The sequence below is a fragment of the Austrofundulus limnaeus genome, unplaced genomic scaffold (assembly GCF_001266775.1).
Source record: "Austrofundulus limnaeus strain Quisiro unplaced genomic scaffold, Austrofundulus_limnaeus-1.0 Scaffold50, whole genome shotgun sequence".
NCBI lineage: Eukaryota > Metazoa > Chordata > Actinopteri > Cyprinodontiformes > Rivulidae > Austrofundulus > Austrofundulus limnaeus.
The window spans coordinates 1,082,949-1,101,019 of NW_013952452.1; the positions used below are offsets into that span (position 1 = coordinate 1,082,949).

Below are 18,071 nucleotides of genomic sequence, written 5' to 3' on the forward strand. Positions count from 1 at the left end.
TAATTAATTTGTCTGCTCCGGTTTACAGTGCTGAACTCGTGGCAACATCTTACATTTTCATGACAAGAACCTATATCTGGCATTCGAGTAGCATCTGGTGTAAAGTGTCTGAGAAGATTCCTTTTTGAAGAGAATAGCAACTCTTTAAGATTGAGAGTGTAAGACAAGSGCGCTGTTATTAACAGTCTGCGTTTGGTACAAGTGTGCATGGACTTAAGTGGAAAATGGTAACCCGATAACCACATTTCGTCTCGAGTGCATCTCCATAAATGTATTTAGTACCACACCTCTGTGTGTACATATGCATTTATGTGTATCGGTGTGTCTGGATGTGTGTCATAAAYGGTGCCATGCATTTGAAATAGACCCAGACTCTGTTCTATTCTATTCTAGGGAACAGCACAATGATATTTTATGCAAATCTATGGGAGTCAATCTTCTGTCCATTTCCCCATCACACAAGTCCAAATGACAGTCCAATAATTTGGGCTGCATATATATTGGGCCATTTGATTTTTAAATGAGAGAGAGCAGAGTTGACCCTTGCTAATAGCCAAGGCGCAGTGGTGGACCTAATATCACAGATGTGCTAGCAAAGCTGCAGCCATTTGAGAGGAATTGACGAAAATTAAATTTGAGGAAGGGGGTCAGAGATTGAATAATTAAAGAAAAAAATATTCCTTTATTGGTATTGGTAGAGGAAATAAAGAGAGGGAAACATAATGGAGATAAATTAAACATAAAAGTGTAACTGAAAAAAAAAAAACAGCCTCCCGTTCCTGTTCCTCGTTTCCTCCCTTTTCTCCCTCCTCCATTTAAACCCCTGGTTTTAATTCCCCCACCCCATGATTTCAAGCCATGGTGTTGCCAAGAGGATCATAGGTAATGAGATGGCCTATCTGCTGCTCCCCAGGGGTGAGGCAGAAAGCGGGAGATAGGATAAAAGACAGTCGGAGACTAAACAAAGAGACTGGCTAAAACACAGGTGGTGAAAGAGAGTGAGACAGCAAGACAGAGGTGTTTTATATATGAGTTTTCTTCTGTGCAATCTAACTAAAAGTAACCTCTTTTCTCAATGTTGGTCATAAAATGTAGGAAGACTACAAGGTTCTTAACTGAAAGGATATTGTGAGAAAAGTGGTCAACATGATGATTTGGAGAAGTGCAATGGACCCCAAACAATCCTTTCTGGTTAAATTCAGATGGAAAGTTGAACAGACCAGCAACGATTTAGGTGAGTCTAAGATTTATTTAAACATCCATCTGAGAAACAGGTGCCATGACCTCCGAGACACCCCTTGTGTGTGTGGTCCTTGACTGTGCCACATTGACCATGAACATTCTCAACTCCCAATGACCCAGGGGCAAGCACAGCAAAGATCTTAACCTCAAAGCTCTGCTGGGATACATGCACACAAACACATGTTTTATACAAGCTCAATCCGCTACTTATGCGGGCGGCACTTGTGAATGGCACTGACAGATTTACTCCCAACTCCATGTGTATAAAGGCCATTGTTTGATATTTAAAATCATAACAAAGCCATACATCATTATATTCAATGCTAAGCTAAATATGAGCCAGGCCAGCTGTGGGCACACTATGCTAAGGCACTACGTAATGCAGAGTTTACCTCAAAGGGTAATAGCACACAAACTCTACACTGAAACATATTTTATTCCATCATAAACATTATTTTAGAGGATTTTACTATAGCTACAATACTAATGAGAAGTAAAGTTCTCACATTTTGAGTTCATCTAAAAGCTGAATTATGAGACATATGATGTAAAAGTACTCCAAAAGGCAGTGTTTTCTTACATTGCCTTTATAATAGGCAACAAGATGTAGACCTCTGTTTTTCCCATGCAAAGCCTGAGAGTTCCTGTGCCACCTGCTGTGCCTTGGACACCAGAAGACGTGATGTCCATGAACTGCTAATGTCATTTCCCTTTTGCTGTTTCAAAGTCTGGAAAAAAAAGACACTTTCAAACTCTCAATTCCCTTCAGAAGTACTCAATTGCCGCTACAAAGCGACCATAAAATTTCCTGAATATGCTTTTTGTTTGTGTCTTCAAATGGTTTCCCATGCCATAAAGATATTCTCTGTTTCCAAAAAAGCCAGATGGTAAAGTCGTCAACACTCGGATCTTTTATGCGCTCGGCCAAGCTACCTCTATCCCCATGTGCTTTTCACCTCTGCCAAAACATAAAAGGAGTGGGTTGTATTTTTTCGGTCAAATAAAGATTTTTTTCCCCTCTGCTTTCCTCAGTCCCATCTATGGTTTCTCCACACCTCTCTCGCTGCTTTACCACCACATGTCCGAGGGTAAAAAAAAGTGGAATTTCTGCCAGAGGCATTAAAAGCGTCATCTGTAGAACAGATTTGTTCAGGCTTGTGGAGTAGGTGGCTGGATAATCGGGTGCACTCAGGGGACATTGGGATGACCCTCACTTGCCTTGGCTACACTCGGGTTACAGCTTGAACTTTTGTTGAAAGCAAAAAAAAGGCAAATTTAGACCTTTTAACTTTATTTGTGTCCAGGTAATAGAGCTTCTTYGATTGGTACATTCAATTACACTGATAATTATAGGTTTTTACATCACTAAATGGCTGCTAAAGTTTAGTAGTGCAAACTTGGTAACTTATAGGTAAAGTGCTCATACTAGAAAATTACACAAAAATGACTCAGCATCCTCAAGTGGTTGTATGAGTGTACATAGCCTGGTAAAAACCAGACCCTTATCCTTCACTTTGCTTTTGCTTCGTATGAGGGTCTGGACTCGTGGATATAGAGAAGCGATTCTTGCTGGAGGCGTGGCCTGAAGTTTGTGTGTGTGTGTGTGTGTGTGTGTGTGTGTGTGTGTGTGTGTGTGTGTGGCTGTGAAGGAGGCTAAGCTAAGAAGCTAAACGGAAATCACGTGTGCTGTAAACAACCCTACTGAGAGGAGAAAAGTATTGAGCCCAACAAGACGACTGTAAATGAGAGCTGCTGCTTTGTCAGACAAATTTAATTTAATTTGGAAGCCTTATCAATACGGACTGGCTTCATTCACTTCCTCCAGTGCCGTAAGCTAAACTAACTAGCAGCCACTGCACAGAAAATCGACATCGTTCAAAACTCCGCCTTCTGTTTGCTGATTGGCCCAGGTAAAATAAACTACAAGCAGACACTGTGCAGAAAATCAACAAAGTTCAAAACTCCGCCTTCTGTTTGTTGATTGGCCCAGGTAAAATAAACTACAAGCAGACACTGTGCAGAAAATCGACGTTCTGTTCTCAGATTGGTTCGGCTAAAAATCTGCCAGAGAAATCCTTATCTATGGGAGAAGTCCCAGACGGAGCAGAGAAGGGAAACTAGAATTGAGGGGAACTGCGCAGGAAGGCAAGGGCCAGGCTAGTGTGTACAGTCGTGTGGATCTGCTCTCAAGTCTTCCTTTGACAATGAAAAGACTCTGATTTGAGTCAACTAATCATGTTGATTCAATAMACGAGGACCTCAGGTAAAGTTGTCAAATGTACACGCAGCATGTTTGCTAAGATTTTTTTTATTTCCCTCTAGCTAAAACATCTCCAACTCATCCAATGCCAGGTTCAGTCTAGATCAAGAAATAATCTAGTCTTAATATGAACATCCTGTTTAAGTTGGCTAAGACGGTTTTCGATATCCCCAAGAATGCAAATTAGCCTAATCCAGTCAGAACTTGAAACTAAATGTTAGAAACAGAATGATATTGTGAAATTATTATATATCCTCAAAAAATGGCAAGTTAGTTTACAGCTAAAAACACACATAGCTTTTGTAAACCCTTTTACTGTTTGATCTTTGATGTGAGGCACAAAAGTATAGAAAAAACTTGTTGGGACCAAATACAAAGTGTAACGTGAACAGTATTAGTTCACCTTTATCGTTCTATTCTCCAGCAAAAACAACTGCATCRTTCAATCTGATCTATTTTATCAATAGCTAAATGAAAAAACTAAAAGGACAACAGAAGATATTCAAAATTGTAAAATACTTCCCCGATAGTTCACGGTGTGTGTGAGATCAGGAAAAACATTAGTGCCAGCTGAGCTGCTCATAAGCAGGAAATGTAATCATATCGGATGAAGATCGTCTATGGTACTTTCACAGTGACCTTTTCTATTTTTGTCATTCCATTCTCATGGGAACTTTCTGTCTGTGTGGTGCTGCACTTAAGGGGATGAAATGAAATCTTAAAAATAAACAAAAATATGCATGCCTTTTTCATGTATCCTTGCAGTATCAAAAAGCATTTTTTTTCTTATTCAAATATCTTTTGATACACATTTATCCTTATCGTTACATGTTTCAAAACTGCTTTATTAGTATCATCACTATTATTTATCTTCTAGGACACAATTAGCACATCTCAAGCAATTTTTGTTTTTACCTTGTAGAGGCGGATGGCGGACTCGTGCCTCTGGTTGGTAGCATGTAGTCTCAGTTTATCCACGCTGTTGCTGTAGTAGTCACAGGCGTTGCACTTGAGGTGCACAGGGTTGCCAATGGCCACGCACTTTAATCTCCACTGGTTGGCCTTGCCTCCCTCCTTGATGTGGGCCACCAGCTGGTGCTTCTGCATGTGCTTGTCTGTCTTGCAGTGCAGCTGAAAGTTGGCCTTGAGCTGAGTGTTGTAGCTGCAGAGCTTGCACTGGTAGACGTCGCCCACCACGCAGCGCCACTCTTCCTCGGGCAGGGAGCGCTCGGCATTGATGTGCGTGTTGAGAGCCTCTAGGCTGTCGGTGGAGTAGCAGTTGCACACGGCACACTGGTAGAGGCGCAGCGAGGGGTCGCTGATAGGTGGTGACAAGGAGGAGAGGGAGGGGTCTGATGAAGACATGCCCCCCATTCCACCTGAAGATACCAGGGATAGATCATCTGCTATCAGCTGGCCGCTGGCAAGACGCAACTCTGCTGATAGGTCATTATTCACTATAAAGAAATGAGTAAAAATAYAGGTTAGACAGCTGAATTGAAATGGAAAAAAAAAATTAAAAATTAAAAAGGCTAAATCTAAAAAATTGAGCAGTATTCATGTGAAAAGAAAAAAAAACAGAAAAGTCAGACAAAAGGTAGGCAGCGTGGATCACAGGTAGGACAGTAAACACAAAGATAAAAAAGCAATAATGAGCAAAACACATGGATGTGGTGAAAATGAACAACTTCCATGGGTRTGGGATGATTAAGGATTGAGAGAAGAGGAAAAGGCAGTTTTTTATTAAACTTAGGGAAAAAAAGAATTGTCTCTCACTCACACAAAAGGACTTGATAAAATAAAGCCTCACAAAGTCTACTTACAAAATCTTGTCTATAAAAAACCTTAATAGGATTGAATCAGGATCAATTACAATCATCCTTTTCAACTGCTAACTCGCTCATCAGGTAGCTTTAATTACTGCTCTCAGCAATAGTGGCACAATGGTTTTAGGGCTCTAGGCTTCTTTTCGCACCCGCACACAGATCTGAAAAGCTGATCAATGCATTACACATGCATTCCTTCTCTTCTGCCCACCAAACCTAGAACAAAAAAAATCAGATCTACCATTCATGCAAATGTAATTAACTCTCTCATTTGATCCCATCATTGTCCCTCTGTCCATGTTACCAAAGCTAATCTTTTTTTTCCCCCAAGATATTATCACAACACAGAACGCACTGAGGCAAACACATCATCTGGTTCACTATTGTACATGATAATTTTCCCAATTCAGGATCATTTTTAAACAATTAAAACTAGACATAACTGACTGCATGTGGAAAAAATAATAAGCACGCTCCTAATTATATACAGTGGGGATGTATAGAAAGTTGCATCAAGAACATTAATGTGTGTATACTGTGGCTCCTAATCCTTCAAGGTCTGTAAATATAAGTTTGACTGTAAATTAGTTTCCCACTCACACTATTCCAACCTATGCACATCTGTGCTCACTATGGGGAGCTGTGAGTTATCAGTGTAATTCACTGAGAGTACATCTGCTAGCTGGGCTGTGACCTCCACACTAGAGGAGGGAGTGGGTGTGCAGCTCTGCAGGGTCATTGTTAAATCTCTCTCACTCCTACGGGAATCCGCTTCCTGCTGTTTGAGAGGATGTGCATGTGTGTGCGTATATTTCTGTGTTCTCTCCAGCACGAGTGAAGGTTTGTTACTGTGTGTGTGTGTGTGTGTGTGTGTGTGTGTGTATATACGTGCAATGAGGTGATGGTGGTTGTGGTGTGGAGGTGGGGGGAGGATTAAGCTGACTTAAGAAAATTACAAATGAAAGATTAGGAATAATTCTCATGTGGCATCTCATAATCATTTTTTAATCAGTGAGAGGGGTCAGAGAAAAGAGACAATGACAGAGGAACCATATGAGAGCAGAGATAAGAGCGAGAGTAAAAGAGAGAAGCGCAAGGGTAGGGGGCCAAGGCAAAAAAAAATGATGGAAGCAGAAAACAAGAAGGTGAGAGGGCATAGATAAAGATGAAGAGGAACAAAGGAAACACAAAGATATAAAGAACACCTAGATGGCATCAGATAAATGAAATAAAACTGGCCATGTTAAAAAAAATGAACCAAAGAAAACTGAATTACAAGTTRTGGGGCAACAAAAAAAGCCTTTTTCAAGCTTTTTAATTCACAAGTGTAAAATCTATGAGTTATGCATGCCTAGTTTTGTTTTACATGTTAAATCTAGTATTTACCTAGGCTCGATCCGAGAGCAGCAGCGGTTGCAGGATCTAACTGAAAGGGGTTAATCATCATCTGAGCATCTGGCCCACCATTGCCAGCCGGGTTCTCCAGTTTTACTCCTGCCAGGCCCATGTTTTGAGCCAGGTAGTACTGGTACAACTCYGCCTCTGCTGGGGCCAGGCCCAGATGGAGGCTGTGCTGGATCTGTTTCATGTTCTGCTGCAGCAGCATCATATTGTGCATGTGCTTCTCGCTGGTCATATGGATTCGTAGGTTCCGTGCAACGTTGGTCTCGTAGTCGCACACCTAAAAAAGAAAGATGGGTGTCAAACTATGTTTGAAAACTGTGTGAGCCACTCAGCCACATATTACACAAGCTTTTTTTTTCAAACTAATAATAAATTAAAATAAAAATAAGCATGAGTGCATCAGCAACAAAAACAATAAAAAAGTAAGTCATAAATCAACAAAATGCTGACATACTGACATAATAGGGCCAAAAAGCTACATTTGCAATGAATGTTATAATAACTGCACAATATTGGCAGAATGTATAAGATATTCTTTTTTATACCAGGAGTCAGATGATCTTTCTAAGAAAAAAAAATAAACAGACTCTGACGCACAGGGAGATAACTGCCTCATTGTGCAGTCAGTCCAATGAACTAATTGGTATGTTATTACCACTGTGCTAGAATAATGTTTTGTCTCTTTCATTACCTCACAACGCCAAGTGGGTTTCTGTTTTGGCTTGGAGGGAGAGGGTGCACCACAGTTTCCACCAAGGCTTGCACTGGGCACAGGGTTGGCATGGTTATGGTTGTATTGTGCCTCAGTGCCACCATTCTGGAGTGTTTGCACATTATTCAAATGCTTGTCCGACTGCATGTGGATGCTAAGGTTTCCTTTGGTGGTGGTTGAATAATTGCATACCTAAAAGAGAAAGATTATTAGACAAAATAATAACAAATAATAACATTTGGTAAACAAAAGCATTCATTCATTTTAACTAACTAAAAAGAGATAYGGAAAAAAAGACAAACAGTTATCCAAGAAGATAAAAAATAAACAGTGGACAGACCTCACAGCGGAAAGGCTTGTATCCACAGGTATAGCTTTCGCCTCTAGCTAAACGAGGGTGCGGCTGTCCTGTACGGCAGTATACACATGATCCACCAGATTCGGGGTGTTTTTCCTTCATATGAGCGTCCAGTGTTTGCTGGTACTTGTAGTGCCAGTTACACTTTGGACACTTTAGCGTCTTGCATGAGTTACGTGAATGCATCATTGTCATGTGCCCTCCTAGAGACCGTGATGATCCCAGGACCGTGTCGCATTTGGGGCACTCCACCCCACTGCCCGGGGATCCTTCACCTGGTCCAGGAGTGCCCGGGGTTCCTGGAGTTCCAGGTGTACTAGGATTTCCTGCGTTTTGATGTAGAGGTCCAGGACTCTCATCATCTCTGCGCATCATTATCATGTCAATCGGGTTGGAGGATGGTGATGTTCCACCGCGTCCAATCAGGCCTTCACTTGTAGAATCATTGCTGCTTTCCCTCTCTCTGGCAGCTGCCAGGGCATTGGATAAGAGGCTCTTCTCCATCTCCAGCTTYTCAGACATAGGCAGGGAGGAAGAGGAGGTGGATGCAGGGCCTTTGCTGTCACTGTTTAACTTAAGCACACTGTTGGAAATGGGGGAAATACTTTGGTTTAAGAGAGGGAAATCTTTGCTACTGGTGCAGTCAACTCGCTGGCTTGTCACTGCCATATTCATGGCCTGTTCCTCCTCCTCATTTGCCTCCATCTCTGCCCCTCCACAAATTGAATAAGTGTCCTCGTCCTGTTCTGGATTTTCTTCTCCCACTGTACTGGGTTCCCGCTTAATGGACGGGTACTGGCTCAGGTCCAGCCCATTGGGTTGCAAAGTGCATGTGTCCCTAACGTGGCCTTTGCAGTCACTATCAGAGTTCAGACTTTCTAGGCTGCCACCAACAGCAGCAACAGCAGAACTCCCACTGGGGGTTCTGTGGGCACCAGCCCCTCCCCCGAGGTTTGGGTTGGTCTCAGCCTTTGGCATGATTTGGGTTCTGGGGTTTTGGTCAGAAGAGGAGCTGCTGGCACTGCCCTTCAAGAAGGCAAAGCCTGCCTGAAGAGAATCTGCATTCTCCCCACTACTGTGGAAAGCATTCCACAAGCCTCGGAGCCCCGTGTCTGGCCCTAGGAAGTTGGCAGGTGAGGGAAAATGGGGTAGCACAGCGTTTTGGGGTTTTTTTGGTTCCAGAAAGCTTATAAGAGGTTCTTTGTCCTTCCCGATGCCCTGGATGATGGCAGARACATGCTTGTTGCTCAGTAGCTTCTGTTCCTGCTCATTCAGGGTCATACGGTGGTCATGAACAGCATGTGTCACGAAGGAACGGCTGTAGCCAAAAGACAGCTTGCACAGGAAACACATCAGCACAGGCTTCCGCCGCCCATCGGGCACACAGCCCTCAAACTTGGACAAGTCCACATTGTTGGGGACATCTTTGGACACACAGGAGTTTTTGGCTGCACCATCCGCCGTCAGATAGTCCTTGTCATTCTTATGGCGGAGGTCATAAACACGAAAACTGTGCAACACAGGACCAGCGCCCGCCAGCCCTCCCACTGAGGTATTTGGGAAGGAGGGGTGGTCGGCCGTGAGGGATTTACTCCCAAGGGATGAGGCGATGTGGAAGGTGTTGATGATCTGGGGGTAGAAGGACATGGGTGCAGCGGGATGCTCCAACCGTTCGCCACCTGGGCTCAGGCCACTTTGACCACTGTTGCCCAGTGTATTGGGGAAGGTCTGGGGGGACAGCAGGCCCCTGAATTGAAGAGCCCCTGAGAGCCCCCCCTGGTTACCACGCTGCTCTTTGGAGTCCTCCAGGATAAAGGCAGAGCCATCGGGCTGGTAGATGATCTCGCCACATAGGTTCTCCACATCACTATCCTCCTCCATCTCCATCTCACTGTTCACATCTCCTACTTCTGCAGCACCCACCTCACGATCTCCTTCATCCTCACTCTCCTCCCCTATCATCCCTTCAACCTCCTCATCTTCCTCGTGATCTCCAGCGATAGGCAGGCGGGCATTAGGGCAGTGGTGCTCCATATATTTTTGTAAACTGGAGAAGGATTTAGAACATTCGTTGCAGGGGATCTCCTTTGCCGGTGCCACAGGAGATGTGGCAGGGGCAGAACAGTCCGAACCCAAAGCTGCTCCTCCTCCTACTCCTGGCAAAGTCCCAGTAACATTCCCTTTGTTACTGGTAGTAAAGCTTTCTCTTCGACACTGCTCAGTTACAGGGTCGATGGTTGCACTGACAGTGGTGGGGGTGGTAGTGGACCTAAGCGGGCTTAAAACAGGCCCTCCGAGGCCATTCTCTGGCTCTCCAATGGCAGCAGGCAATGACTGGCTGTTGTTGCCATTTGTGACACTAGACTCCATGGAGACAACAGAGTTGTCCTCAGCAGCAGCATCCAACCTCTGGCCACCATATTCCTGCTGCCGTGACGACACCATGGGGGGAGAGTCACAAGTTGCCATGATGACCACTACATAGGGATCTCATCTCATCCAGCCCAGTAGGGACCTGAATAAAAGAAAGAGAGMAAGAGAGAGAGGCATAAATGGTTAATTTTAGAGAATAGGGTTTAACAACAGAATGAAAGCTAATTCTGAAATAATGCTAATTATTCTAATTCATTCCTATTAATTCCCACCAACATAAACCCTTACCCGTGTTATATGAAACACTGAATTTATCTAAAAGACATTTTAAGTATGGCAAGCTCTGTTATTTTTCAGATGCCAAACAAAAGCAAGTACAGTAGAAATAATAATAATAATAATAATAATAATAATAATAATAATAATTTAACTTCAAAAAACTCCTGTACATTGGTCTTTGGAATGTTAAGCGATTAAAGATTGTAACACATTGTTTTTGCATTACTGTTGCACAACTATCATAATCAAAATGTTGTTTTGAATAAAAATGTTGTTTTTTATTAATTTTTAGGAATTTCAGTAACATTTCATTATGGCCCTATGTTAAAGGGATCCATGATTAGTTGTAACATTAGACTTTATTTGATAAACATATATTTTAACGGTAAAATAAAGACTGTAAAAATACTGTAGGCTGTTTACTTTTTATAATTTTTTAACTAAAAGTTAAAAATATATTACAAGGACGGGTCATCTTATTTACATGCAAAGCATTCTGGGTAAATGATGACGTTGATAGGTCCTTGGTTTGAGGCTGCTAGCGAGCTATATCCACGCTGAAGGTTAATATGGATGGAGTACCTCAGTTTAGCTTGTTAGTTTGTCGCGCTAGCGCCGAGCTAATACATATAAGGCAATATAGCGTCGGTACTAGCGTGAATGCTAACAGGCTAAGTTGAGGTTCTTCTTCCATGAAGCAGCTCTGTTGTCCTCCATCCATATTTTCAGTTCCAGGCTGAGTCATTTCTACCTTCTCCTCTCTGTCAACGYTCTCTGGTTTCATTTAAAAGAGTCGATCATCAGATATTGTCCAAGATTAACCCTCAGGGTGGATATAGCTCTCTCACACAGATGACCTATCCACATCATCATTTACCCAGAATGCTTTGTGTGTAAATAAAATGGCCCCGTCCATGTTAAAATGTATTTAAAAAAAATTACAAAACTAAACAGCCTACAGTATTTTTAGTCTTTATTTTACAGTTAAAATAAATGTTTATAAAATAAAATAATGCTACAACTAATCGTGGATCCCTTTAAAAGACTTTATTCGTGTATAATAATGTATGCACAAAAGAAATGAAATCCTTTTATTGATGGTCCATCAAACTACAGAAGAAAAATAAGTTGTGGGTTATGGTAATAAATAAAAAGAAAGTCTAAATTTTGTTTTGTTAACTTTGTTTCAAGTAGCAGAGTAAACAAAATAGAATAAGCTAGCTTCAGTGAGGAACAGTGTTTGGAATACCAGTGAGGTGTTATCAATCCTGAGTGGCAGCCCATCTTTCAGCCCCTCTGCCTCTATCTGTTGAGTTTTCACAATAAGGTACAATAGCTAAGGCACCCATGAACAGGCACAGCCTATATATCCCCCAAAGTCCACAAACCCCTATTAGAAAATATTGTTAAGATGCATTCATAGGCATTTGTTGTTCTAAAAGCCTGAGAGCCAAAGTGCAATAGCTATTTTAAAGAAACACATTCGTGCGCAGCAAAATGCAACAAATGAGAACAACTTGTACATGCCAAAGTCTCTTCACATGATACAGTGCTTGCTCCTTTCAGATGCCTGCGTGTCAATGAACTAACATTAAAAGAAAGCTATAAAGAGTCATGTTAACCTTTAACCCAATCCACCTGCTGCTTAATTCTCTCGCTTTTCTGCACTGCCTTTTACTCACAACAAAGCTACAAAGCAATTAGAGGATTAATCCACAACACTCCAGGGTTAAACAAAGCTGGTGGGAGGGACAGTGAAAGCGTAAGAAATGAAATCAAAAACTGAGTGTGCGTTTTGATGGTGCGTGTGTGTGCATGAGCTGCAATCAGGATTAATCTGATAAATCCCAGGGATGATTCCATGGGACTGGTAATAGATAAAAAAGAGAGAAATTAAGTTTTCTGTGTCTCATTCATGTGTATTCATGAGATTTAAAAAAATCACAAAGAGAAGAAAATGAATTTTTGTACTTATCAGTTGGAGGAAATAGGTAGGAAGCAAATGTATGACATGTGCATGATAAAATCTGTTTTTTTTTTTTTGTTTTTTTTTGCGTAGGAACCTATAGTCCATCAATCTAGAATTAAATCATGGGTCTAGAGGTCATTTTCACAAATACCTGATCATGAATGTATTTTCAAAAAGTGCTTATTTTTTTAACTTCTGTTGTTTGACCTTAAGACAACCATCTTAGAGATAACAGCTGTGTTCCTCTGCAGTACACACCTCTACATGCAAGCATGTGTTTTCATGTTATCACTAATTGTAATTGCACAAACATTAGCAGCAATTAGTCTTGCATTCTAAAATGAGAAGATGAAACAGGAAAAAGGAGTCATGCCATAGGAATGTATAGCAATCACACACACAGAGAAACTTTTTCCAGACTCCCCCCCCACCACCCTTTTAATGTATGCATGTTCATTTTAAACACTGCTGCATGGTTTCTGTTGCAAATGTAGAAGCAACGAATAGAAATGAATTTAGTCTTGTTCAAATTGTCACTACAATTGTAACAKTGACATGATATCAAAGTGAATATACTGCACTTCTCTCTGCAGTTTAACATATATAAAGAAAAGTCTTAATATTTTACTCATTTGCTCTTTTTCCAAAGGCCTGTGTGATTCTGTGGGTAAAGCTGCTCAGAAGCAAATGGGTCTGAGGGCTAATGCGGCGCATGCGACAGGATTTACTACTTGTCAGTGGTGTCATTTCGCTGCTTATTTCATTGGGGAGCAACCCTTTTGAATTGTAGCTTGGACATAAAACACTGTGGTTTATGAATTAAGCATCTCTTTAAGAATGGAATTATGTCTCATGGTTAAGCCAGTGTGTTAAACACTTGGCACTGACACATCGTCCCCGCTAATGCTAACAGGTTAAGAGCTGTTTACATGTGTGCTGCCTGCCAACAATAACATAACTGTCCGTTATTTTGTTCCCTTTGATGATAATTGAACCCATTACTCTTGCCTCCAGCCGAACAATATATTGTTATAAATGCTTGATGTTAAAGACATCTGTTTTGCTTACACTCAACTCTCTCGTCCGACCAATGTATGCAGTAATACACAGCAACTTGCAGTCAGTCCATTCTTCTTTTTTGTTTTGCTCCATCTCCATGGTTTCACACCTCTCTCAGCAGTGGTGCCCACTTGTCTTTCTTTTAAGGCAGATCATATTACTACTAGCTAAAAAACATTCCAGTTTCTCTCCCCCACTGGCTTCCTCYGCTCTGCTAACCAACCAGACTACTTTCATTTGTACGAGTGAAATAGACAGACAGATACATAGAGAGAAACTAACAATGAAGGGTTTTCCACACTGCAGAAACAGTTCCCTTCTTTTAACAGGAGAACAAAAGAGGTGGCCTGAGCTGCTCCTACCTCTGTTTTTTAATTAAGCATGTCCCCCTTTGCTTTCACACGTATGCACATGGACACAGGCTGACAAACACACACCCACACACAAACACGCACGGACAGAAACGGACACACATAACATTAAGGTAATTAAAGTGGCAGATCAGATCCAGTGAGAGGCAAATAATAGCCCAGGAATGCCTGCTTTGGACCCTGCAAGTTCTGATGGGTGAAAGGGGCTAAGAGACTCCTTAGACTTTTGTTTTTCTCCGCCCGCCCCTTTGCTCTCCGTCAACTATCCTTCCATCTGCTTTTCAGYAGATCCCAGAGAAACGAATAGGAGGGGATTTTGTTTTTTACCCATATGTATCTTTTTTTAATCAAAATTATTATGTTTCATCATCAAATTGAAATGTATGTATCTTGGACAAACTGGGAAATAAAAAGAGATTATGAAGAATTTACTACAAGAGAAAAGCATTGCTTGACAGTTACACATTTGATAGGAACACATTCGTGTTTTTTTTTTGGGGGGGGGGAGGTATCTGCGTGAAATTTATGTGCTGACCACAACGTAAAACTTTACAACATGCAAACAGTTCAGACTCGAACTATAAAACTGGTGGCGATGCCAGAGTCTCCTGCTTTGTTTTTGTATTTTCAGACTATTGAGCATTAGCCGAAGTTGCAGCCTGTTATATTTCAAACCTGTAATTGCAGTGTCGCCACACTGCCGACTTTGTTTACACTGGGATCTGTTGGGTTCAAATTCCTCAACACCAACTGTCTGACATTTTAATGCAAGGGCAGCAGAACTATTAATACTGCAATGATTATTTACAGCATTTGTAAACACTATCTTGATCTCTTATGTGGTCGACTAAGTTTTAAAATGCTCATTTTTCTTTAAACTTTTTAAACTATGTGGAGGAATATGTGAGCACAACTAATGGCCAGTAAAAATAAACTGAATGTTTGTTATCCTATGTTTCTAGATGTCAAAGTCAGTGGTCAGTGTGAAACTACTGTGTCCACACCTTCAGGTCTTCTAGAAGGTCAGCTCTCTCCTGGCATGTGGCCCCTTTGTCTAACACCAAATCTTCTATCAAAATGTCACCAAGCGTTAGCCAAAAACAAAGGAGAACGACTGTGTGAAAGCCCCTGCATCCATCTCCCACTGTCAGGGCCATGAATAGGCCTACTCTAGTCTAATTAGACTTGTTTATTTGTTGCCGTGCAAAAAAAAAAAAAAAAAAATGAAGAGATGAAAGACGAAGTGAATGAAAGCAAAGGGGAATTATCTCCTTCCTCGTAAAGCAGGAGAAGCTTCAGCATCCATCAAAGAGCACTAATGCACAAACACATATGCACATGTGCACACAATCACAGAGGAAGGCCTAATGTTTTTGGTTTAAAGCTTTAAAAACAAGTGAAGAGAGAAAAAAAACTCCTAAAGGATGAGATGGGAGAGGAGTTGCGTGACCAACTTTTTTTTGTCTCCTTTACTTCTTACGCATAAAAGGTTTTAATGCAGCCCCCGTTTGACGCCTGGAGGTGTAATATTAGACACAAGTTTCAGTGGATCTCAACAGTGCCCCTCACACCCTTTTCTGTCCGCCTGTCCTGTTCCTTATGTCTAGCTTGTAAGCAAAGGCCTTCATTACCAAAAGACACCTTATCATTACTGCACGGCAAAGCCCAGACACCTAGAGCGCCACGTCATTCAACAGGAATCTTGTTCGACAAATTACCCTCACTGCTAAAATGCCTTTTTTGAGAAAATCAAAATCCAAATTATTCTTTGAGCGATCAATGATAGCGGATTGTAGAGAAAAAGGCAAAAGAMACACGAGAAGGTTTAGAGAAAAGGGGTTAGAAGAAAAATGTAGAGGACAGAAGAAGCATTTTTTCCTCTTTTTTAAGACCAGGTATGCAGGTTCTATCCCTCAGGTTGATGACAAGTAAATTGGTTGCTCAAGTAACATTACACCCAACTCCCCTCAGGCTCACACATGATATTGTATTGTTGATTAAAAAAAACAGAGTTACTGATAAAAAACTGAGGTGAAAGAGTTCTAGGACAGCAAAACCTCTATTGAGTTGTATGCAAACATATGCAAACTTGACTAGATGAGAAGAAAATATGAACCCAGAGGTCATGTTACTTTTTTTCTTCTCTTACAAAGAACAACCCATGGGTTCTAAAGTCTGATCCTGGGTCAGATTACAGAGGTCTCTGGCTTCATTTCAACCAAAACTGCTCCACCGAACTCACTCTAAAGATTTCAATTGACTTTACAGCCAAGTTAAATTTAGTTCCACAGATTTTTCATTGTGACACTTGCRTAGCATGTTTACCCTGGGTCAGTGTCAGTGTTTATACGCTGCTTGTACAGCTTCACAGAGACAAAGTTTAATGGATTAAAGACAACTTTGACTGGATTTAACGTTCTTACAAATGGACTTGGGGCTTACAGAGTCCAGTTTAAATATACGCGCAAGCCTCGCGCCTTTGAAGACGTAATACTTCAAACTAAATTCAAACTGAAACATGAAAATAAACAGTCAGACGCTGCTGGGTCACAGTCCCCACTTACTGCCCTTGCTAAAGATTTTTTCCGGCATCAAAGGGGAAAGCCAATCTACATAGCTAATGCCTACGATTTTTTTCCCCCTCTCCCTCCTCTTGCTCAAACTCAAAACAGCAAAGACTGGAGAGAGTGAAAAAAGTGGGGATTTTTCTTTTGCCGACAATCTGGAAACACTCTCGAGTTAATTAGGGTTGATTGGAAATGAACCACACAAACAAAGGGCAGCTTATGTCCTGACTATTACAACCGTGCACAGCTGTGTGCACGTCCATGGCGGGTTACTGAAACCATTTCAGGAGGAGCACGATGGGAGAACATCAGCGCTCTGCACTCATCGTTTTTACTTTCATGCCCCCCCTCCAGTCGCAGCGTTAGAGAATGTGTGACCACCTCCACTGCCAGGGAGCAAAACTTCCAGCCCCTGACACCACAAAAGGCAAGAAGGTAATTAAGTTTGAAAGAATGGAGGCACTACTGCAAACAATGTGCCAGTGTCCATGGGAAGGATATATGTGTGTGCATGTTGAAGGTGGGGGTGTGGGGGTGGACCGGGGTGGGGGTCAGAGGAGTCATTAGCATTCAGAGGCTGGGTGAAAGAGAGGAAGGAGGGCAAAGGGGAACAGAGGATGACACTCCGTCTCCTTCGGATTCTCGCTGTGTTTCTCCATCGCAGCACAACCTGTCTGCTCGTTCTCCTTATTTATCTCTCCTCTTTTTATTTTCTCTCCATCACCCCAACATCTGGTACGAACCCCCTCCAACCCCACTTTATCTCCCCTCCCCCAGCTACCAAACTAGCCGTGTTTCCATCCAATTCTAATTCGAATTTTGAGCAAATTCTTAAAATTTCTCAAAAAGGAAAGAACGAATAAATGCGAATCTGGCGTGTTTCCATCAACTGGCTTGAAGCGAATTAGTTACGTCAGACGCATGCGTGTAGTAAACAGGAAGTAAAAGTCACATCTCAGGAAAATGGAGAGAAGTTATCAGGAATGCGTTGCTACTATCGGGAAAGTTGTAATTATTCTGTCATCAACTAGTTCTGGTGATGTTACATGCTGTCTGGAGACGTAGAGAAAGAAATGCAATTTTTTTCACGTTATGGAAATAACTGAGGATACACCAACTGCAGGAAGAGGGTCCTGCTGCCAGTCGCGGCTRCAGTCACTCTGGTACCGGTGATGTGAGAAATTCAGTTCCCCATATTGGTTAACCTTGGAGAGAATCACTGGTCCAGGCTACTGTCGCGTTCTTTTTGGGCCCTTCCTTGTAGYAAGTGGTGCCCTGTTACAGACGACGCACACTGCAAATGCAGACTTTTTTAAGTACTTCGCACGGCTAAGTTGGCAACTTTTTGCTAAACTTATATTTGAGGACAGCATTTTCAACAGATTCCACACAGTGCCCCTGTTGATTACCACCTGAGTGTGCAAAGAATTAGTTCAGTATCACCTCTACACACATATATTTGCTCATATAAGGTTTTCACACAACCCAAACCCCAAAAAATCATGCAAGTCTCTTTCATCTTTTTTACCACATCACCAGAAAGAGCAGTTTAACTCAATTAGCAAAGAATGTAATTTTATTTACAGACTCCTAAGCAATTTGCAACACACACACACACACACACACACACACACACACACACACACACACA

The 18,071-nt window shown here is 41.8% G+C and overlaps 1 protein-coding gene and 1 long non-coding RNA gene across 5 annotated transcripts in view; one reads left to right on the forward strand and one right to left on the reverse strand.

Annotated features, from left to right (window-relative positions):
* zfhx4 (zinc finger homeobox 4) overlaps window positions 1–18,071 on the reverse strand; it is an 89,362-nt gene that overhangs the window by 54,477 nt on the left and 16,814 nt on the right. For 3 of the 4 annotated variants that reach the window (XM_014008471.1, XM_014008469.1, XM_014008472.1), the window contains exons 2-5: window positions 7,785–10,317; window positions 7,424–7,636; window positions 6,715–7,009; window positions 4,418–4,959 (exon numbers count right to left, since the gene is read on the reverse strand). In XM_014008471.1, coding sequence (XP_013863925.1) covers window positions 4,418–4,959; window positions 6,715–7,009; window positions 7,424–7,636; window positions 7,785–10,271 — 3,537 coding nt within the window. In that variant the 5' untranslated portion in view covers window positions 10,272–10,317. Of the gene's footprint in view, window positions 1–4,417; window positions 4,960–6,714; window positions 7,010–7,423; window positions 7,637–7,784; window positions 10,318–13,491; window positions 14,099–18,071 lie in introns of those variants that run through there. The other variant, XM_014008470.1, reaches the window with a different exon arrangement.
* The window catches only part of LOC106517565 (uncharacterized), a 22,789-nt gene continuing 9,734 nt past the window's right edge, over window positions 5,017–18,071 (forward strand). The window contains exon 1 of the long non-coding RNA XR_001310223.1: window positions 5,017–6,184. This is a non-coding gene — a long non-coding RNA (uncharacterized LOC106517565). The remainder of the gene's footprint in view (window positions 6,185–18,071) is intronic.